Source organism: Ovis canadensis, chromosome 5 (genome assembly GCF_042477335.2).
Source record: "Ovis canadensis isolate MfBH-ARS-UI-01 breed Bighorn chromosome 5, ARS-UI_OviCan_v2, whole genome shotgun sequence".
NCBI lineage: Eukaryota > Metazoa > Chordata > Mammalia > Artiodactyla > Bovidae > Ovis > Ovis canadensis.
The window spans coordinates 100,924,053-100,948,391 of NC_091249.1; the positions used below are offsets into that span (position 1 = coordinate 100,924,053).

General features: G+C 41.9%; 1 protein-coding gene across 25 annotated transcripts in view; it reads right to left on the reverse strand.

The window, feature by feature from the left end:
• MEF2C (myocyte enhancer factor 2C) overlaps positions 1–24,339 on the reverse strand; it is a 178,280-nt gene that overhangs the window by 36,196 nt on the left and 117,745 nt on the right. For 8 of the 25 annotated variants that reach the window (XM_069590079.1, XM_069590080.1, XM_069590071.1 and 5 more), the window contains one exon: positions 8,700–8,843. The exons of 8 other annotated variants lie outside the window; for them this stretch is intronic. In XM_069590079.1, the coding sequence (XP_069446180.1) occupies positions 8,700–8,843 (144 nt within the window). Of the gene's footprint in view, positions 1–8,502; positions 8,641–8,699; positions 8,844–24,339 lie in introns of all 25 variants that reach the window. 9 more of the 25 variants (XM_069590084.1, XM_069590075.1, XM_069590083.1 and 6 more) reach the window with 2 other exon arrangements.

Consider the following 24,339-nt stretch of genomic DNA (forward strand, 5'->3'; position numbering starts at 1 on the left):
GTGTTATATTAAGACAGATTTTATTAAGCTTTATCTGTAATAAACAGGGTAACAAAAATAATTTTGGATAAACACCATGATATGATTGAATGTGAATGTTTGATAAGACATCAAAGAATGATTATGTTCCCTGACTCCCAAAGCCTTTAGACAACCAAAAAATATTAGTGTATGCTGTAAAATAAATGTCTATAGAGTTAATAAAATACTGCATTCCCTTATTAAAAGGCCAAATAAGAATTACTCTAGCATACTTGAGAAAACAAAGTAACCTTCCAGGACTTCTCCATTTACCCCCGACCTCCTCTCCACTGCCCTGGGCCCAGGAGGCTGATGTACCAGACTGCACCCAGCACATTCCCCTGGCCGTCTGGCTCCACCTGGGCCAATGAAGGCACCAGCAGAAGTACAGAGAGTCAGAGAAGAGAAGTCTGGATATGTTTCCCCTCTTGCTGGGCCAGGGGATGGCAGAGGCTGCCTTCCCCTAGTGAACAGCACACCCCCTTTTTGGTCCTCTTTCCAGTGACATAGATCTTACTGTGCTCTGATAAATTCTCCCTCCTCTTGCTCGTTCAGACCTACCTACGGTAATAGCTTCCAGGTTGGAAGCCCTAATGTACTTCACTGTTTCTTGAATTTACCTGATCGCTCAGTTCGGTTCAGTCGCTCAAGTCGTGTCCGACTCCTTGCGACCCCATGGACTGCAGCATGCCTGATCTCTACTCGTCTGTAAATAGACCCTTTACTAAATTCTCTTCCATTACCCTTCTGAGTTTGCCATCTGTTTCCCACTAGATCCACAGTAGTAACTCTCGATCTAGAATTGTGGTACACTCTGCAGCTGGACTATCTCCTTGGGGGGCATTCTGGACACTTGTGGGTGTCAATGATTGAGCTGGTATTTTCCGGGTTGGTAGATATGCTGTGGTGATGGTTTAGTTGCTCAGTTGTGTCCGACTCTTGCGACCCCATGGACTGTAGCCCGCCAGGCTTCTCTGTCCATGGGATTTTCCAGGCAAGAATACTGGAGGGGGTTGCCATTTCCTTCTCCAAGGGATCTTCCTGACCCTGGGATGGAACCCAGGTCTCCTGCCCTGCAGCCAGATTCTTAACTGACTGAGTTACCAGGGAAACCCCGATATGGTATGCTGTATATCCTATTATATGTGGGGCAGTTGTACACAACAAAGAATTGTCTCTTATCCCATCCCACCTTCAAATGCTCCACTGGACATTCATGTGTATGAAAAACCTTTTTAATAATCATCTGAGTCAGAACTAACTTTGTTCTGCAAACACAAGGTATTTTTAATACACTGAAACACAGATTTTTTTTTTTTAATGCACTGAAATTCCCAGAAATGCAATTACTGTGTATGGCAAGGGAATGTTCCACTTTGTTTGGTAGGGAACTTTGGAAAATCATGTCACCAGTGACAGTTCTGCTCTTGTGACCTGGATTGGAAATCTGGCACACTGCTTTCTCTCAACTCACTCCATTAAAAAAAGTTCTCCTCACCACTTCACTAAAAATGCTCTTGTCATTGTCATGAATAACCTTCAGATTGCTAAATCCAACGGTAACTTCTTAGTTCTCAACAGGGACGCAGTTGATCACTGCTTCTTGATAAACTTCCTCCGCTTCCACAACCCCGGACTTTCCCTCCTATTTCGATAGCTGCTCCTTCTCAGCTTTGGTTTCTGGTTCATCCTCTTCTCCCTGCTCTGAGAATGTAAGAGTGCGTGCTCAGTCGTGTATGAGTCTCCATGACCTGATGGACCATAGTCTCCCAGGCTCTTCTGTCCATGGGATTTTCCAGGCAAGAATACTGGAGTGGGTTACCATGCCCTCCTCCAGGGGGTCCTTCTGACCCAGGGATAGAACCCTATTGCTAGCATTACCTGGGAAACTCGCATGAAAGAGTACCATGGTCCTTTTTCTAGTTCTAGCTTGGATTTCTCTCCTGATTCCAAACTTGCATATTCAGCTACACTCTCAATATTTCTATTTAAGTGTCTGATAAGCATCTCAAAACTAGCCCCAGTCTAGCTCTTCCCATCTTCAGCTGATGGCAGCTCAATGCTTTCCTTTGCACAGAATAAAGTTCTGGAGTCACCCCTGAATCTTCTCTTTCTCCCATACCCCACTTTCAGTCTACCTGGAAACACTATTGGCTTAACTTCCACATATAACCTCCAACCACCTCTCACCTTCCAGTGGCTGATTCTAGCACCACCATCTCTTGCCTTGATCACTGCAGTCACCTGCTCATAGTTACCTGCTTCTATCCTTGCCCTCCCTTTTATTTTCAACCCTGCAATCAGACAGATCCTTTAGAAGCATAAATCAAGTGATGGCCCTTCTCTATTCCAAACCTTGTGTGAACTCTCATCCTAGTTGGAGCAAAGCCCAACATCTCCCAATGTTCCACAGGGTCCCAATTTCAGTTTTCTCCCGGCTCCATTACTGATTTCCTGCCATCCTCTTCTCACCTCCCTCATTCTTGTCTTATTTCTCTGGTTAACTCCATCACTTTCTTCAAATTTCTGCTCAAATCTGGTCTTTTCCATCAAGAACAGACTTGTGGTTGCCAAGGGGGAGAGAGGAAAGGGGAGGGAAGAATTGGGAGTCTGGGATTAGCTGATGCAAAAAAATCATATATATGATGGATAAACAACAAGGTTCACTCTATAGCATGGGCAACTACATTCAACATCCTGTGATAAACCATAATGGAAAAGAATATGAAAAAGAATAGATATATAACTGAGTCACTCTCCTGTGCAGCAGAAGTTAGCACAACATTGTAAATTAACTACCCTTGAATAAAATAAAATTTAAAAAAAGCTAGTCTTCTCAAGGAAGCCCACCCTAATCCTGTTCCTGTTCCCACCCATCTCCTGATGCTTTCTGTTCTTTTATAAGATCAATTAAGACAATGGCCACTTAATGTCCCCTTTCATCAGATGCTAAAGCTCTTTTGCTACGAGGTAATACATAGCCTAGCCCACTTTTTGTTGTATTAATTGAATATTTTCGTTCAAAGAATTTTTAGGAAGATACTATATGAATGTAAAAGTAAGGTTACAACAACTTACTGTGTATTATTTATTGAGCAGGCACTATACCATAAATTATATACACAACATGATTGAAGCTTCCAACACCCCTTCGCTACAGATATAAACCTTCTTTTTCAAATTGGTGAGATTAAGTAAGTGATCCAAGGTCATGTAACAAGTAACTGGGCCTGTTGGTTTTGCTACTAAATGACTGTGCAACACAGTATACATTTTTGGATAGAAATAAAATATTTTGGTCAGAAATCATACTGTGAAGTGAGTATGGGCTGCATGTGAGAAGCTTATTATTTATGAACCAGGAACATAACAGACTAAACGGGTTCTTATGGGACAAGGCTGAACACCATCTTAGGGTGTGTGCTTATGCCTACTGATGCCAGGGTGGGATGAGGGCTTGGGAAAAAATACACCTTAAAGAGTCCTCTTGTTCAAATTTACTCAGATTTCATATTTTAAAGCTCTCTTTTGCTTAAAAATGTTTTACTCTGTATTCACTATTACTACTTATAAATGTTTAACTGGATACCTACGGACCCCACTATAAGACTACTTCTCCCCTGAATATTCTGCAGAATATTGACTGTGTCTCAGTAGAGAACAAAGCCAATACCTTCCCCCACCCCGTGATTATTTGCATATCCAAAATAGAGTGGATGGTTAATAATCAATTAATGAATTCTGAACCACTCTACTAACCGATTTGCTAAGTCTCTCTACTCCTTTCTACCTCTGACCATCATCCCCAAATCATTCAGTTTCCAGGATTCTGGGCTATAAACAATTTGATAAGAGTTATTATAAAACTCTCTTGTGATTGGCTAGACAGAAGTCAGATATAATTCTGATATTAGCATGCATGAATGCTAAGTTGATTCAGTTGTGTCCAACTCTTTGTGACTCCATGGACTGTAGCCCACCAAGCTCCTCTGTCCATGGGATTCTCCAGCAAGAATACTGGAGTGGGTTGCCATGCCTTCCTCCAGGGCATCATTCCAAACCTAGGGATCGAACCCGCATCTCTTATGATTCCTGCATTGGCAGGTGGGTTCTTTATCACTAGTGTCATCTTTCAGGAAGTCAAGCATACGTCAAAAATTCACAATTCATAAAACATGGTAACATCCATTGCAGTTCAGCTTTTGCTTTGTTTCCTTATCTGCATCAGGAACTGGCTAAATAATTTTGAAATCACATTATAAGCTTAAATTTGAACACCATGAGAAGCTGTCTCAGAGAACCAGAAAGAACATCAGCCTTTATATCAGAAATCTTAGTTCCAGGTAGTGTAATAAACTGCAACTTAAGCACGCAAGTCATTTAATCTCCCTTGATCCTATGTGGGACCTGAAGCAGCTGTATCCAGAAAAGAGACCCATCAACTCTAGATGCTTTAGGAAATGGTTATAACAATGCACCCATGTTTACAAGAAATTGGCATTTTTTATTTTCCTTTTCAACTTTTCAAAATTAAGAAAATTGAAAGCATCTAGGTACTTCCCTGGGGGTCTGGTGGCTAGGACTCCACACTCCCAGTGCAGGGGGCCCAGGTCTGATCCCTGATCAGTGAAGCAGAGCCCACCCGCCATAACTAAATATCCTGTGTGCCGCTAGGATGAGCCAGCACAGCCAAAACAAAAAAACAGCATCTAAATTTAAAAATTTTTTGTCAAACAATGAGAGCCAAGAAGTCATTAAAGACTCCAAACTTGCAAAGATTTCAGGGGCAGGCTCCAAATTTTAGAATCCCCCAAGAAAGGAAAGAAGAGAGAATTCTGGGTGATTAAATAAGATGATATAAGTAGGACTGGCTGTATAATTTGCAGGGCTCTGGGCAAAATGAAAATGTGGGGCCCTTTAAAAAATTGCTAAGAATTTCAAGATGGGGACAGTGCAGCACTTTAGCAGGCGTGGACCAGGGGAGCAGGGCCCCGTGCAACTGTACAGGTCACACACCCACGCTGCGGGCCCTGGCTTTAGGGATACAGGCATGAGAGCTAAAACGTTTTTAGTTTATATCCCTGAACAAATGGATCATGGTTACTAAAGTGAGTCACTGCGGTCAGAAAGGTATCTGAACTCTTAATCCAAAACCCATGATTTCCCAAACTTACCGCAAGGAAAAGTCCAATAAAATATTTTTAATAAAATCTTTTTAGTTAATAGGCCTTTTTTTCATTTAATGGGAATGACTGAACAGAATTCTTTTTTGGGGCCACAGCTGACACTCTCACTTATGAACAATCAGGACCAGCCTGCTGAGAACTAGCAGAGAAAGGAATCACACAATGCTGATGACTAGTGACTACACTTGGTGGGTGTGTATGCTGTTGCTTCAGTCGTGTCTGACTCTTGGTGAACCCCTGGACTATACCCCATGGACTGCAGACCGCCAGGATCCTCTGTCCATGGGATTCTCCAGGCAAGAATACTGGAATGGGTTGCCATGCCCTCCTCCAGGGGATCTTCCTGACCCAGGGATCGAACCCCAGTCTCCTGCATTGAAGGCGGATTCTTTACCCACTGAACCACCAGGGAAGCCCAGTGACCTTGCTTGCTGGTATCCAAACCCCTTCCAGGCTGCCCCACGACTGTGGCCGGTGCTCGCCACCCCCTCTGCCTGCAGCTCCTTACAATGTCTGCACCCATGGGCATTCCCATGGTCCTCTCTCAAGCACCTGCTTCCCCACCTCGAAGCTACGGAAGCTGAATTCAGTATAAAAACAGAGGTCATCAGGTGGCCAACCTCTCAACTTCCCTCTCCCGGCTGCTACTCTGACTACATCTGCGAATCCTTCTGGCTCCCAGCCCATCCCCCCTCCTTGAGAAGCTTCACCATTTTATCCTCATTTTATCTACACGTCCAATCTTTTCCTTCTTTAAGTGTTCCTCCTCGGCATATAAGTCACCTCAAGTACTTTTTCTACCCCCTCCTTGATCCTAGTTACAGTCTTCTTTCTCACTCTTCACAGTTCATTATTTGAAGAAAACACATCCACACTCTCCCATTTCCACTTCCTCCCTTCCTGGTCCCTCTCAACCAGTCTTGCACTTGCCCTCTCCTCCCTTCAGCCCATTTCCTAATTCCTGGTTCCTCAAATGGAGCTGTTTTTTTTTCTCGCTGTGAAGCCCAGCATGAACCGTGGCAAACCCCACACGAGGAAATGCTGGTCGACAGGATTCCAAATCAGCCATGAATGATTTCATGTCATTGAGGAATATGGGCAAAAATGAGATGGTACCAACAGGTGACTGCGATATTAAATTCTCGATTTGAGAAGGGAAAACTCTTCAACCTGGGTCTCTGGAATAGAAAAACACCCTTGTAATGTTTTTAGAGAGGCAGAGACACTCTCTCCATACAAAGGGCAGAGTGTCCTTGCCCTGCTGTAAATGTTTTAGCAGCTGTGGAAACTTTCAACAAAATTTACTTCCAGCAACTAAACGCGATGTGCGAAAACTGGGCTTTTCATCGTGGAGACTGAAGCACTTACTAAAGAAGCGGGGCCTTGGAGGCACAGCCTGGAGCTGTATGGCTCCTTCTCACAGCTCTGCCTGTGAGCTCTAATGTGGTTTTCCATCCCCTGCCGCACGCCACTGCACCTCTTAAGAAATCATGTATCCTGATTTTGAACTCTTTGCACGACAGGATGAAATATGGTGAGGGAACCCAGGTATGCATTACACCTCTTTCCCCCTAGAGCACAGGGGAAATGATCCAATGTGCAAACATGGGCATCCTCCCAGATCTCTGGGGGTTAAAGCTCCACACACACACGGAGAGTGACTGCCAGTTCTACACACATGCCCCTTTCCTCACCGTGCCGGGCATTCCTCCTGAGACACCTAATGTGCTTCACCTTAAAATCTTAACATTCACAAACGCGCCCAGCAGCTCTCAACTAGGGTATTATATAGTGAGAGAAACTCAGGCCATAGGAACTAAAACTTGGCCCAAAGGAGCTCCTTCTTTCCTTCTGCTGGGCAATAAAATCCTAGGAGATTTCACTTAAGAATTCTGGCTGCAGCAAGTATGCATTGCTGCCTCTGATAGGAAATGTTTCATTTGACCAAACACCCACTGTGGAAATGCTGTATGTGGTACTCGGTCTTATGAAACCTTTAAGAGTTTACAGCAGTTAGCTTTCCTTCATGATAGAGAGAATTAATAATTCTGATTCAACAAAAGATTTCCTGTGGACATTATTTCATTTAACAAAAGCAGCAGATATCTCTTTATGAGGACATGAAGTTTAACAAGCATACATTTTATAAAGAAGTTTTAAGGGTTCAGTATAATCCAACACGATCTGATCATGCACCTACTATGTGTAAAGCATTCATTTATCTTGTGAGTGTCATTGTGGGTTTGGCCTGGAGCTTTTGTCCTCAGATATCTGCACTTGTAATTGCTGAGGCCTGTTTTCACTACAGTCTCTCTCAATCCTCAGGTTTCAGATGTTTCCCTAACTTAGAGAAAGTGTACTTTTTTGAGAAAGGAATTAACTACCTACTGAGGAGCCTGTATACAGCGAAGGTTCAGACACGAACATTCATTATTCAGAAAGTATGTGAACCTCAAGTTGTAACACTTTATGTCACAAAATGAACATCACGTGATTGATGACAGAATAAAAGGTATGTACTTTCCCCCTCTATAATATGTGGGCAAACAAAATAATACATGCAGAGTTATTTCTCTTAAATATCTGGCAAGGCATATGATTGATTGTTAGGAATTTTTTGACTTGGTTAAGACAAAATTTAGCCAAATGTTAAAGCATGGAAAATGTTGATGTAGGCAAAGCGAATATTCTGATAAAGCTGTAACATCACCCCAGCACACAAACATGTTGAAATCTTACCGTTAGGCGGCCATGCACTCTGCTTCCCTGCAGCGAGCATTAGCTTTAACCCTTCAGTGCTGCTGCTGAGTTTCATGTTTAGGGAGAGGGTGGAAGCTTCACTCAGGAACAAGCGTTTACTTGGGTGATGAGCTGATGAGCGGCAGTTTACGCGAGAGAATGGCCGTCTCACCCGTGTATCTCATCTCAGTTAAAATATATCTATTTTATAGTCAATCCTCGTTCAGAAGGAGACTCTCATATTCGCGAATGCCTGGTGATTGGTGTGGACTGTGTGTTTAAGAGATTGTGTAAATTCTGGGTGGGTCACGAAGATCTTTCTCTTCCTCCAGTGAACTTGCTACCTCCGAATGAACTTCTGAATGGCACATCGTTTCGATGACATAACTTCAGCAACCCTGAGGGTTTGCTTTCCAAGTGAACGGCCCTTGGAATGAGATGGCTATTTTCTGGGTTTGCCTTTGCAGCGTTGCTGAGAGAAAGCCCTCACTGAAAGGGTTAAGGGATGTTACTGCAGCAGTTATCAGCAGACCAGCCATCTACCTTTGGTACTTACAGGAATTTTATGGCTCTTGATCATATTATCAAATTCTTCATTAATTTTTTTGTATTTTTCTTCAGTGCGTGGGGTGAGTGCATAAGAGGAGTCGGGGTCGGGGCTTTCACAGCCTTTGTTCTCTTTCTTGTTCAAGGCCTGCCAGGTTCAGAGAAATATCAAGAGTAAAAAAAATGAAGGGTGTTTTGAGTACTTACACACAATCTTTGCCTGCTGATCATTAGATCAATATCTTCGTTAATTTTCCTGTACTTGTCCTCAGACTCAGGGCTGTGACCTACTGAATCGTCTGCATCAGGATCTGGGCTGTCACAGCCATTAAGGCCCTTCTTTCTCAACGTCTGAAATACATAATTTGGAAAGTTCAAACCTAGACAAAGGCTGTAAAAGACATTCAGGGGTGTCATAGACGTTCAAGCTTGCCAGTATTTTAGGTTATTACATGGGCTATATTACATGAGGGTAAAGAAACTGTAGAGAGAAAAGTGAGTCATTTCAACAGCGCACTCATTACTACTCAAGAAGAAAAAGTAAAAGGGAAATATTCCTTCTGAAACCAAATTCAACGAACAAAAGATGGGATGAGGGTCGAAGTTCCATGATTTGGAATGCATACGTGCTTCCAATATCTAGGGAGAGACAATCACAGAAGAATACAAGGGGGCAAATTGCAACACTATTTTCCCACAGAAAAATCAGAAGTTAGGGCATTACACAATGATTTCTGAAAATGTGATCTTGACAAAAGCAGAAATGGTGGAAAGAGATCCCCGGTTGGAGTTGAACATAATGATTGGCACTAAAAGCGTCCTGCACTCCACCTTTGGATACGCACTTGACAGCGAAAGGCGGTAAGAGAATTCAGCTAACATTCTCCCGAAGAACCCATTAAGAATGTTTAGACACTGTGATCAAAAGGAGAATCCCTTCATTTACTCTGGTTAGAGTTCTGTATGTGAAAATTTGTACTAAAAGGGATAATACTGAGAAGTTGTCTGCCTGAACAGAGGCTGAAAGAAAAGTCGACACAGCTGAGCAGAGAGCTTCATTAGGAAGGAAGAAGTGTGTGTTAGTCGCTCAGTCGTGTCCAACTCTTTGCGACCCCGTGGACCGTAGCCCGCCAGGCTTCACTCTCCGTGGGATTTTCCAGGCAAGAATACTGGAGTGGGTGGCAGAGGATCTTCCTGACCCAGGGATCAAACTCAGGTCTCCTGCATTGCAGGCAGATTTTTTACCATCTGAGCCACCGGGGAAGCCCTAGGGTTTCATTATCATGAGCTAAGTAAGGAAGTCAAGGAACACTGCGGAGAGGCAACCAAGCCAAGAACTACCAAACTAGCACAAGCTCCTCCTGCTGCAGCTCAGGAGGATCACCCTGCGACTGCCTCCTGACACACCAAAGTGAAAACTCAGTGCCTCGTCTCCAACCTCCTGAATGTACGTCTGCTCTAGTCTCAGCTGTCACAGAAGGATAAATACTCATATAACGCTATAACAGGAAAAGTATGAGGCAGGAGTCCTGAGTTTTCACTTTTCTTTTTAAAAAATTGATGGTTGTCAACTTAATTGGACACAATCCGAATTTACAGAGAGAGTTACGTTTTTAGAGATTATAAAACTTCTGATTAATCAATCACACAGCTTGCCATGTACACTGTTAACAGACTAGCAACTTCTCTGAATTTTTCCAGTACTACCAAATCGTTTCTAAAGAGCTGTGTACCTAAGTGCCTCTCATTCATGGAAAGTTCAGCAGAGCTCATCTTTATTAAAGATCAAATTCACATACAAATAGAGCAAGAGCTGCGACATCAAGCTAAGGAATTCAAAACTGAGATAACACTCCATTTTTAATTCATGCAATTGGGGAAAATAAATAAAACAACATGAGTTAAAAAGGGGGTGTTAGTCTTAAAAATTTAAACTCCTTGGCTCTTATTGATGTGTAATACAAATGTAGTGCTTTAAAAATTAGTTTGAGGCAATAAAGATATTCACTTAAAATCAAACTGAGAGCTACCATTTTGAATACATCTATGATACACTGCGGCTCTGTAAATATTTATTAATGTTACAGTGATATAATATAACAAACATATGGTTATAGCTTATTATGTGGTAAAATGTTTGAATATTAAAATGAATATTTTGACACATGATGATAAAATGTACATTTACAATCTTGGGGAATTTATAATTGGTGGGGCCACCTGTCCCCCTATCATGGATCTACAGCTATCAGTTTTTACCCAGAATAAGTACTTTCAGAGGGTTCCTACAATAATACCATTGAGGATGTCACAATATATTAGAATAATAACCTCATTTGCTAACTTAACTTCCTATATTTTAAACTCTTTCATTGGCATTATCTCAATTGCAAAAACATGCTTCCCTGTGATGACTATTTGTATTATGATGTGGTTCCACTTTGATCTTTACATGCCCTTGAGCTTTTAAGAATAATTTCTGAGTGTCTTGCATCACACTCCATGGATTTTTCATAAAAATTCTCTTATGCAGAAAAAATATGTAAGATCAAGTACATATTATCTGATTTTTAAAAAAATTTATCTACTGATATATCTCTAAGGCATGTTAGGAATATTCTTATATAAACCCCTAAAATCTTATCTTTTATAACATTAATCTGTAGTCTTATCTAGATGGTAGAATTTTCCATGTACACCCAAATCTTTTACCCAACAAATCTTCTTGTGAAAACTATAGTTGTTTTGATGTGCAGATTTTTGACAACAGAACGCAAGGGTTAGGAGAGGCCTATCAACTGTCATTACAATCCATCTGGCACGTACATGTGTGCTAAATATTCTTACAAAGCTTTCCGGGGTAGATATTCTATTTGGTTTATGAAAATTCAAACATCAATTACACTTTATTGAAAGATCTCCACAAACATTAACTCATTATCTCTCACAAATCTTCCGTGAAGATTTTAAGGAAACCTGATGCCAGGTCTCAGGCCAGCAGAGCCCAGCATGACGACCCCCCAATGCCTCCTGACAGGGCACCAAGGGGCCACCATGCCTCGCTGAGGCTTTCCCACACTTGTGAAGTGTAAAGTGAGAGCTGTGGAATAGATCTCTCCCACTTACACAGAGCTACAGCAGTGGACTGGACACTGAAAATACTAGGTAGAATTTTTAAAAATTAGGCTGTGGGAAATATTAAAGTATAAAAATATGGCTAAAATATTGATACGTCTTAGATGTCAAATTTTAGACCAAGTGGGAATGCTTGTTGTTCAACAAAACACTTCTCAGTTTATAGATTAAAAAATGAATTAGATCAATAGCTCCTTTATACCTGAAGAATTAAAAAAACAAGTGGCATGAAGTCACATAGGAAATGGAAGTGATGGGATTAAGACAGAAACAGCGGTTCCTTTGCTCCCTGTAAATGTTTCTTGTATCTGACTATCTCGTCCTACAATGAATATCACCACTATTAAAGTAACAAAATATCTCTACCATTTACTTTTTATTTTTAAAATTTTATATTTTATTTGTAATGGTATGTTAGTTTCAGGTGTACAGTAAAGTGATTTAGTTATACATATACAAGTATCTATTCATTTTCAGGTTTGTCTCTACCATTTAAAAGCACTTACAGTCTTATTTCAAGTTAAATTGTGTTATTTTAAAAAAAAGTGCATTTTGAGATATACAAACACAAAACCCAAGACCATATTAATATTGAGTTCCAAATTCCCATAACCACATAACCAGAACGTTGAAAAAATTGTTCAAAAATATTATTCTCGGCTGAGAGCTTGTAAAACACATTTCTGCCAAGAACAAATGATTACAGTGGAATTATAAAGCTCTGAAAATGGAAGGAATGGCACAAACTTTACCATAGTTTGAATGTGAAACCTTAAGAGTAGTCTTATCCTTATTATATCAAAAATCGACAGCTGCTTAATGATCACAAAAAAGCTGCTATTAGATTCAGCCAAATCTGTTATTATCGTAGTAATAAATAGTTGCTATTAACTAAAGGGATTACTAAATGGATAAATAAGCATTATTCCTTATCGTCTTTTTCTAGGAAGATCAAAATTTCTGTTGCTGGCCTTTGAAAGCATCTCTGATCTTTTATAAACGCGACTGGTCAGGTAAGGCAGGCGCTTATATCATTATTCTTTCACAGGGGCTAGAAGTCCTGTATGTATTAGTATATATTGTTAGTGTCTCTTGGCTATGTTTTGAAAAGATTTATTCCGTATGTCAAGAGAAGGCAAGGTATCTACTGAAACCACCAGCATCTCTGGCTACACATCTGAAGAAACTTCCCTCAGAGAACTCTGTAAATCTGGAGTCAGCCTTCCATGTGAGGGTGACACTGTGGGGTAGGTCAAGTGACTGCACAGGCTTCTGGGATGTTTTCACCAGGCAGTGACTGTCATGCAGTGAGCTGAGAAAAGCCTTTTCTTAAGAGAAGTAATCAGATTGACAGAAGGTGATACACTCCAAACAATGTGCAGACAGGTAATGCAAAACCACGTGGACTCTCCCCTCCCAGATAGGTGGACATATGGACCCTGCATTCTTACATTTGTTCGCTGGGAAAACTTGAAATACATAAAGCTGACGGGGATAGCTGACAGGTGCTTCAACAATTCTAATGAAAGAGATGTATGTCTTTATGTATGACCAGATTCTATGTCATTACTGAAAGGAATATAAATGAAAAAGAATGCCACATGGAGCTCTCATGTCTTATCTTAGGCATTATATTATCAACTAGAAATATTCCTTTGTATACAGTGGTTAAAACTGGCTCCCCTTTCTTAATTATTTCTTGTTAGTAGAAAAGAAATAACTAAACTATTGGCTTTTTTTATTATATGCAAACAGTATATTTTATGTTGATGCTATTTAAGTAAAATTCAGCTTTTGTCAGAGACCCACCATCACAGATTAAAAGCTTCCCATCATTCAATTTCTTTCCACGTCTGCAGTCTTAGTCCTCAAGAATGCGTATTTCCATCATCTTTCTTTTTCTGTGCCTCCCCATTTCAGAGCAGAAATTTCACATCTCCTTGTTAAAAACCCTAAACCTCCCAAGTTATTAATTGTTGCTGAAATTCAAACAATCATCCTTGCTTGCACAGCTAACTTTACCCTTCAAAGGGTTGATGTGTCAAGAACACACACAGGAATGGTTACCATTAGTTCAGTGAATGTCTTGTTCACACAATAGTCAAGGAAAAAAAAACACATCAACTTCGGAAAAATAGCTTCCGTTTCTCTGATAGTAAATCATTTTTGTGCTTGTCTGTCACAGTTTTATGAAGACAAGCGTCTGCTCTTCACAAGCTGAAAAATCTTTAGAAAGCAGTGAGTCCACACAGGCACAGGAGGTGCCGTTGAAATGGAGACTGCCCACCAATGAAGTTTCTGAGTGTGGTTCACGAATAACCCTTCCACCCTGGTGCTAATGCTTATGACCCTGCTACTTCCAGGCCCTTCAGTATCCGTGGAGTGGATGCTGCCCTAAGGACTGTGCTCTGTGACTCACGTCATTTAAAAAACATTCAGTGAATAATTCCTGAGAACCTTCCATATGCCAGATACTGTTTTGTGCACTTGTTTTTTTTTTTTTTAAGAGAAGTAGGCAATACAAATTCAAACCAAAAAGCTCTGACTCAACCTATAATACTCTGTTTTTTGGTGATTTCTAGCACAAATCACTTGGAGAAGGCAATGGCACCCCACTGCAGTACTCTTGCCTGGAAAATTCCATGGACGGAGGAGCCTGGTAGGCTGTGTAGTCCATGGGGTCGCTAAGAGTCGGACACGACTCAGCGACTTCACTTTCGCTTTTCACTTTCATGTATTGGAGAAGGAAATGGCAACCCACTCCAGTGTTCTTGCCTGGAGAATCCCAGGAACGGGGGAGCCTAGTGGGCTGCTGTCTATGGGGTCGCACAGAGTCGGACACGACTGAAGCGACTTAGCAGCAGCAGCACAAATCACTTAGGCTGGGGGAAGATCAAGTGCCAAGAAATTCCTCCACAGGTTTTAATAATCAAAACTGTAAGCATTGTCTCTACTCTCGCTCCTTGTTCCATAGTTCTTCTTTGTTCTTAATATAGAAATGAAAAGGCACATTAAAATACTGTGAATTCAGTACAATCGGTAGGTAGACTTTAATTAGACAAGCAAATCATAGCTAGTATAGAGTAGGAAAAAATTAAATTTTACCCCAAATTATCCATTTGTGGTAAAAATTTTCATGAAAAATCAAAAATATAAACCTTAATAACAGTGCATTTCTCTAGGTTATTAATGCTGATTCTAACCAGATATTAACGCCTACTGGGGAAAGGCTGGGGAGAGATGGGGTATTTCATTGTTTTTGCTTTTATTCCTTCCCTCAAAAGATAATCTTAACATCGGACTGGAAATTTTTTTCACTGAATACTTTTCCATCTTTAAATAGTGGAAGTAAAAATTGAAGATATGAAGATTTTTAATGTACAAAACATAAAGAAACATCCACCCACTTCTCCTAGTGGCCACAAATGATTTCATATAAATATTTCGAGGGTGATAGTTCCTCGTACTGATACTCTAATGCTGACCAAGGGCTCCCTGGCCCTTTCTCATGCCTTCTAGAAGGGAGGATAATGCTGTATAAACACTGGCCTTTCACATTTCTTGTCTTGGCTCAGCTGGGCTCACCAACTGGAATGTCCCCAAGGAGTATTTGCTTCCTGGATGCAGACAGTCCTCCTCCAAGGCAGAGCTGACACAATCTTGTCCTCTCTGTAGACTTCTCTGATCACTGGGGCTGAATTAATTTCTCCCTAATTCATGCACTCATTTATTGTATACATTTTTTTCTATGCGCTTTTATCACAAGTTATTATTTATGTGTTTGTCTCTATTGCTAAATTGCTCAGTCATTATAGCACCTTTCTTTATTTACTTTGGAAGTTGCAATATAGAACAGTCTGATACTCTGGAGGTGCTCAATAAATGCTCGCAGAATGAACAGAACACATATTTCCACTTCAGTGTTAATGTGTGCAGAGGTTTCATGGCTGGACAGAGGCTACTGTGCTGGCTGAAGGTAAAGACGGTAGGGGGATCTGGACCTCCTGACACATATTACCAAGTGCCATCATGTCAGGCGTTGTCTATGGTCCTCTGGACGCAAGGATGCTTTTTCTGAATATGAGACTAAGACAATCTGTTTATATGTTTTATTTACATGTTTTTCTTCGCTAGAGTGAACTCCTGGAGGTCAGGGATCATTTACTAGTCATCTTGTAACACTAGGACTTAGCACAAGGTCTGCCGTGTAGAAGCTTAATAAATGTTTGCAGCATTGACAGACTGGATGGATGGATGGACAGAACAGGAAAAGGTGTTGACATGCTCAGTGCAGGATTTTTGCAGCTGCAGTTTCTTTCTTCACATTTTATATTATTATTTCACACTGTTAAAACTCAGTTATTATTTCAGTCTTTCCAAGTAACTGTTATGAAGTGACTATTTTCTGAAATGGTCTGCTTTTAACTTAGAAAGCAATGCAGTACAGGCATAATTTGTACGAGGAATGAAACTGGTTATAAGTCACGAGGAGATTTATATCATTAAACACTTACAGTGTGGTGTATTGGTCTACATATGGAACATCAGAAAAACGAAGTATTTGTGAAATCTTTAAGGGCAAAAAGCCATAAGTACGTAATCTCAGTGATGAAATGAATAGGAGAGAAAAAGGGGCACAGAATTCAGCGCACGAGAAGAAACAAGGGAGTTGTATTTTAGGCAGCATGTATAAGGTTAGAAAAGGAAAAGCAGAAAGCTTAAAGAACAGCGAACTTCTGGGAATGTGAGTCAGATACTATAAATCTGAAGTGAGCATGTTTCAAAATTCTTGGGCCAAGTTCATCTCTTCCCCATTCCTGGACGCTGCTCCATGTCCTCGCCGGCTTTGACATCGGTCTTACTCTGGGCCAATCTTAGCCTGGAGGATTCATGGAAAATCAGGGTGATTCTAGGGCCAAATGATTCAGGCTTCCTCAGGATTGATCAGTGGTTTCAAGTTTCTAATGAACGTCTCTTCCACCACAACTCCTTTGGAACCTGGCTAGGCATGGGTCAGGAGGCTGGCCTAGAACACGATGGAGATGAGGAAGTTTGGCAGGAAATGTCTCCTGACATCTGAATCCAGGAGCGATCTGAAGTGAAATATGAAACTGGGAACATTTTAATATACAGTGACTAAAATGCATGCTAAAGTGTGCAGTTAATCCTAATAATCTCTTATAAAGCAAGTTTAGAAAATAAAGGCTGGAATATAAAATAAAAAAGCTGAAATACAAAGGATCAAACTGTAGGTGAGTTTGAAAAATGGAGGATGCTAGTGATTTCTTAAATAAGGAAGGAAAAGATACGGCAGAATTATAAATTAAACAAAGGTTGAGAAAGAGCAGAGAAGAGCACAGGCACAAAGATCAGGAAGCAGGATTTTCGAAAGTATGAAATATGAATGCAACTCATCTACTAACCTTTTTGGACTATGGCATTTTACTTGCAAATAGGTTACAGGGGCATAAAAGCAGATACTGGGGGCATTGATTCTTTAAAAATAACATGTTGAAGCATCATTTATAAACCATTAATGACTTATTTTAACAAAAGAAGATGTATATATTATCTTGAGTAACGACAGTAAGGTCAAATCATTATTTTTGTTTCTCTGTAGGCTCTTATCTAGTAAATGCCTTTTTATTCAAGTTGGGCCAAGGCGTGATTAGTCATTTGAAATGGGAGTAGTCTTCACTGCCTTATTTATCAGTCAGCTCAGGACTGTACTTAGTCATCATACTTCCTCATTTCTGTAGAGTTCCCATGCTCTCCGCTACATCATGTATTTTTCCACTTACATTTTTGCTTCCAACATCTCCTTTTATCCATCCCCCTCCCGACTTTCCTTTCCTAGGAAACACCACACTTAGTTGTTCAAGCTGGAGACCCAGATCACCCTAGATTCCACCATCTCTTGCCTCAGCTATCGTTGTTTTTTTCTATTTGGTCTCCTATCCTGAATCTGTCTGTTCCCTGACCCACTTTCTGGTCAATCATTTTTCCTTCTTTTGGCAAGGTCTGATTACAAGGCAAGTCTACCTGTTCTTATAAACCATGGCAGCTCCTATAACGTTCAAGCTGCTGTTGCTGCTGCTAAGTCGCTTCAGTCGTGTCCGACTCTGTGCGACCCCATAGATGGAAGCCCACCAGGGTCCCCCATCCCTGGAATTCTCCAGGCAAGAACACTGGAGTGGGTTGCCATTTCCTTCTCCAATGCATGAAAGTGAAAAGTGAAAGGGAAGTCGCTCAGTCGTGTCTGACTCTTTGCGGCCCCATGGACTACAGCCCACCAGGCTCCTCCGTCCATGGAATTTTCCAGGCAAGAGTACTGCAGTGAGGTGCCATTGCCTTCTCCATGTTCAAGCTGGAGACCCTGAAATCACCCTAGATTCCACCATCTCTTGACTCAACTATCTTTTTTTTTTTTTTTTTTCTACTTGGTCCGCCATCCTGAGACTGTTTGTTGCCTGACCCACTTTCTGGTCAATCATTTTTCCTTCTTTTGGCAAGGTCTTATTACCAGGCAAGTCTACCTGTTCTCATACACCATGGCAGTTCCCACCAGCCTGACCTACGAGTTTTCACTGCAAACCCTCCGCCTGCCTCTCCAGCACTATCTCCTCTCTCCTCCCCCAGCCCTCCGGGTTTTGCCAAGGGGGAACTTCTCAACATTTCCCAAGCTGGGTAGGCCTCTTAATAATACTGTTTTGATATGTGTCATTCATTCTTGTCTGGAATAGCCTTGTTCACTCCTCCCCTCTGCTACACAAACCACAGTCATCTCAGGACATCTACTGCCTAAGGCATCCCATGCTCTGTGAGGCTTCTTCCTAGTTCTCCCAGGCACTTAGAGATTCCCATCTCTGTACCTCTAGTCCCTTGGGCAGCAAGGGGATCAAACAGGTCAATCCTAAAGGAAATCAACCCTGAATATTCATTGGAAGGACTGATGCTGAAGCTCCAATACTTTGGCCACCTCATGTGAAGAGCTCACTCATTGGAAAAGACTTGATGCTGGGAAAGAATGAGGGCAGGAGAAGGGGACGACAGAGGATGAGATGCTTGGATGGCATCACTGACTCAATGGACATGAATTTGAGCCAACTCCAGGAGATAGTGAAGGACAGGGAAGGCTGGTGTTCTGCAGTCCGTGGGGTCATGAAGAGTCGGACAGGACTGAGTGACTAAACTTCAAGAAAGCCCCTAAGACCCTAAATTTTTTGTATTTTCCTATAATACGTGGTGTTTCAGATTATAATCTCTTTTGCCACATTGGCCTCACTACTTGATACTGAGTCTGTTAGGGCTGAGTATTTCTGATGCCTGACAGAGGGTCTGATTAATATATGTGGGGTCAATGTATGTTCTCAGCAACTGTTCATCGGATGAATGAATAAGCAAACAAACTTGACGGTCATCCTTTCTAACGGTGACAGACTAACTGAAATGAGTTGGGTGGTCTCCTAAGGTGACGGTGTTATTTATTTAATAAGATCAAGTAAGTCAAAATTCAAGGTGCACGAGTTCTGGTCAGTTAAAGCAATCTCTGTAATTACTTCACGACTGTAGCACAGCACATCCTGTGGGAATCAGAGGGAACAGTGGAAGCAACATAAAATACTGTAAATGGGACCCGAAGGGCTGAGGCTCTTTTGTGGTTAGAACTGCTGAGTCCGAAGCATCACGGGCTGCTCCTTTTCACAAAAGACGCTCTTGCGTCTTCCGGCTGTTGGTGCTTTAAGTCACCACCAACGGGACACAAATGCAGTGGGAACCAAAGGTACTGCGAGAGGTGCTTTTGTGCACTCCCTTCTCTGCTTCCCCTCAGAAACAAGGCACTGCATCTGAAGTAAGCTGAAGAATCGTCGGCAGTTGGGATCTACAGTTTAGCACTAGCTTATCAGAAAAGCAGAAAGTTCTGGAACACATAAAAGGCAACACAAAATAACGCAAGATAAAGTGACTTGAGGTTGACATCTGATCGACTCAAGTTCTGACGATTTTGATCACACCTAAGAATGGTACCTGAGGCAGCCAAACCTCACTTTTGAGACAGTCAGGCACTCCCAGATGAAGGGTGATGTTGCTTCTTTCCCTCGCATCACCCTCGCACCCTGAGCCTCTGCCAGGCTGCAGAGAGGAAAGTGCTCCAGTGGGCTTGGCCCTGCCCCACTCTCTGTTGGGCTGGCCCTTGGTCAGATGGGGAAACCCTCTCTTTGCCATTCAATCTCACTGCTGTATTAACAGTTGCCATGTCTTCGGTCACAGGCTGGCCCAACACTCACCAATAACAGACTTTTCAGTCTGGGATATCACTGAAAATACTGTTTGTTTGGTTTTTTTTCTTCTATTCCTCAACTTATTAAATTGCGGGGAGAGAGATTTTCAAGTACCAATTCTGGATTGTGAATATAGATTTTATTTATTGATGATATCCTTACCTTCTTCCTATGATACCTGACATTCAAACTTACTTTCCTAATTAATTTCTCTCTCTTCCCAATATCTCCAGTGAGTGACAATAAGCCATTCTCTACTGAAACCTCTCAATTGAAAAGTTTTGATTTTGGTTATTCTATAGAGTTTGGACAGCCACGCTAGAAAAGGGTCTCTTACACTCCACCTTCCCAGCCAGCATACCCTGGGAAGAAGAATCTGAGTGCTAACTCTGAGAGTTTTGCCTGGATCGGTGGTATGCCATCCGAGAGACTAGTATTAATTACTGTGTTAGCACTCGTGGCTCAAGACATGTACTGGTCTGACTTGACAAAATGAGGAAGAGCGTTACAGGGACTGTAACACACGAGGCCCAGCAACTGTGACTGCCAGGCAAGGGGCGAGTCTCAGTGTGTTAGAACAAACCTCCATGAGAGCAGAAACTTTTTTTTTAACCTCTGTATCCACAGCAACTTGAATGTGCCCAGCACATGGATAACACCCAGTAAATATTGTCGTTAAAAGAATAACAGAATCCAAGGCTGCAGCGCCAGAGGTTCTTATTTAAGATGGAATCACAATGGGATCTAAAAACACACAAGCAGCAGCTGTGAGGTCTGTGTTCAGGGCGTGAGCTGCTTTCATCCCTACCAACCACTCTCTCTAACGCCATACATGAATTTAAATTATAAAAGGGAAGAATCATGAACTACAGGGTTAATGGAATTAATATGTCTCTCTTTTATGCTTCCTCAGAACTCTGTAACTAATATTTATTTTCTAATGTTCTTGTCTTTATTTTTGTTTTATTTCATTTTCTACACTGTAAGATTCTTATAGACAGGAAGTGCCTCTTGAAAGCTTTTCTTTTCTACCGACCAACTCGTGTGGTAGACAGCACAAAGTTTCAAGAAATTCATTAGCTCTTCTGGATGGGGGTCATATATGAGAATACCTCAAAGGAGAGCCTGGTCACTTACAATAAGAAGGTTCAGAAAGACTGGGCTTCCCTGGTGGCTCAGATGGTAAAGAATCTGCCTGCAATGCAGAAGACCTGGTTCATCCCTGGGTCTCATTCTGGAGAAGAGAATGGCTACCGACTCCAGTATTCTTGCCTGGAGAATTCCATGGACAGAGGAGTCTGCCGGGTTGCAGTCTATGGGGTTGCAAAGAGTTGGACATGACTGAGTGACTAACACTTTCACTTTCAGAAAGATTAAGCAAAAGCTATTGAGGATCCAAGTTTTCCACTTCCATTTCCTTTAAAACTGACCCTTCTTGCTCTCCTTTCAACAATAGTAATGTGTGTGAGGTCTGTCCAAGGCTAGCAACCTTGGTCTCTAGCCTTACTCTTATGACTTGCCTTTTTCAACGTAGAATCCGCTGGATCTTGGTTAACGCAGTATTAATCTTTTCCTGGGTTGATATACTTTCTGCTTAACAGAGAGTGCCCAAAATATAACGGATGGGATGGTCACTGGCCAGGGACTGGGCTGCTTAAACCAGTGGTGGGAGAACGCCATGGGACTTGTTAGTCCCAGTGTGCGGCCGGGAAAGCAGGGTGTATTCCCAAGTGAATGACCGGCACTGGTGGCTGGCAGTCAAGACGCAGGAAGTTTAAAGGCTCCTTATATGTTTCCAAGCAGACTTGGTTTCACTGAATGTTAGGTTTACAGGATGCTGTCAAATGGTCAGGGGACAAATCTCCACCCGCACGCACAGCAGGCATGAAGCAAATCCCGCAGACCAAACCTCCCAGTGCACAGCAGCACACTTTCCAAGCCCCTTCCTTTGTTTTCCGCACGAGTTTATTTTGGTTTATACCTCTTATCTCTCTCACCACATTAAAAAGTACTTGTGGGGAAGGGAAGCGTCTAATCTATTCATCTTCTACAGCTGTTATGTCATTACCACAAACCGAATACGTGGATTGGTGATAAGTGGTGGATTTTACATTCAATTACCCTGGGTAGGTGTCTGATGGAAGAAAGTTTGGTAAAATTGTTATTCTCAGTAATTAAGGAGCTTCAGGTAGATGAAAAGTGCTTAAAAATAAAAGCACTTCAAAATCCTCAGGCAGTTGCTACACGAATACCATTCGGTGTGCTCAGTCTGTCTCTTTGTGACCCTCTAGACTGTAGCCCACCATGCTCCTCTGTCCATTGGGTTCTCCAGGCAAGAATACTGGAGTGGGCTGCCATTCCCTCCTCCAAGGGATCTTTCAGATCCAGGTATCGAACTCATGTCTCCTGTGTCTCCTACACTGCAGGCAGATTCTTTACCGCTGAGCTGCTGGCAAACCCTCTGACACCATTCTAGTCTCTTTAACTCGCCCACCTGGTAGCCCCATCATGGTTCTTTCTGCCAGGCCACTGCAAGCCCACCTCAGCGTCCACACAAGACTGGATTCTGGGAGGGCAGGACTGTGTCTGTTTTCTGGGAATCCCTAGGACCAAGCAGAGTACCTGGCACCTAGAAATTTTGCTTTCCTAACAATATAATTATTTCCAGGTGGTGCCAGCAAAATAATCAGAGTATCTACAGAACAGACATCAAAAATGCCAGTAGCATTTCAGAGGTTGGACCCTTTGTCCAACTTTCTGCAGGGACGTGCCCTCTAGTTTCCTGGCTCATTTGTTACTGGGGGTTGCTATCTCCTGGACTCATACTGTAGTTCCTGCTATTCAACGGTTTTGACATGAAGGGTCCTTCTCATTAGTGTAGACTATTATGAATTGAAGGTAATGATTAGAAATAAATAGGCCATAGGGCATCTACAAATGGATTCTGAAAATAACTAATACACAATTCATTGTGGCAAACTGGGATCTTTTCTTCTGGACTGAACATTTACAAATAAAATATAATTCATGAGAAATGTTTTAGAAAGTCTAGCATTATTATCAAGGGCTGATAAAAGCCTATATAGGATGCCACCTTATCATTTTATGTGCAAATTAAACTTGCTGTAAATTTATGTGGCCAAATTAAATTAATGAAAATCAAACTCATTTCAACTCACTTTTATTATGCTATGAATATTATTTACATATGAACCTGTGTCCCCATAACCTTGGACTGACCTGTAGTTCATAAAAATCACATTTCCCATGATGTCATATATGACACAGGTAAGTAACAGTCTTAGGTTTTGTATCCAGTTACCGTGGATTTCACACGATGCTACAAAAGCTGGAGAGACAGTATTGAGAAATGAAAACCAGCAAGGCACGGAGAGTTAAGTATTTAATGGAAGTAATGACAAGAATGAGTGAGTATGAATAGGTGTCAGAAAATTCTGATACATCCTGGGAGAAGAGGGAGGGAAGGGCATGAAAATAAGTGGAAGACACAAGCTGAAGGTGTTGTGAAAGAGAGAGGGAAAAAATAATCAAGTGAGCACGTCAAGTGATCCCTTGGTATGTGAGCTGGCCTCTCCCGGTGTGTGGGCTCAGCACTTCGTGATCTAACATAAAGCTCCATCATGGGCCATCAGCACTTTGACTCATCCTGATACCCAACCCTGGCAGTGGCTCAGCACCTGTTGTCTAATTTGGAGAAGCCACCTGGCAGCTGCCAGCCCTGCAGACGGCTCCGTCCTCTGGCCCCAGACGGCCTTCTCTGGCCAGTCTGTGTGGCCTTGGGCTCCAGGCCCCCGTGGGGGGAGCTGCCTGCTTTTGCAGCCAGGATGGTTTTAATAATTTCAGCCATTATCACTGGAAATGTACTGTAACCTGATTTTTATGTTTGGTGTTTCAACTTCTGTAACTGATGATTTCTCAGTGAGTCTGTTGGTTGAGTGGTGAACTCCGATTTTTCATTTGTGCAATAGTTTCTTCCATATTATTCATTAGGTAATTATAAAAACAACATTTCCCCTTCTATGGCATGAAGAGGAAATTAAACCAGTCTTCCCACACTATCAAAATATTAACCTTCCCCTTAGTTGAATCTGTTCCTCACCAATAAAACCTACCATTTATTGAGCATATACTGTGTGCCAGGGACTGAGCCTGTAGCTTGGCATGGATCTGTTTTTTAATTCTCACAGCCACTCTTCCACGACTGTCATTCTACAGATGAAGAAAAGAGAAGGGCCAGGTGGTCCAAGAACTTGCCGAAGTCCACCAAGTGAGTTAGTGGCAGAACCAAGTTAACCAGCTCAGTCAGGCATAAGCTCCAGAATTAGCTTTCTTAGTGGCACCCCACTCCAGTACTCTTGCCTGGAAAATCCCATGGATGGAGGAGCCTGGTAGGCTGCAGTCCATGGGGT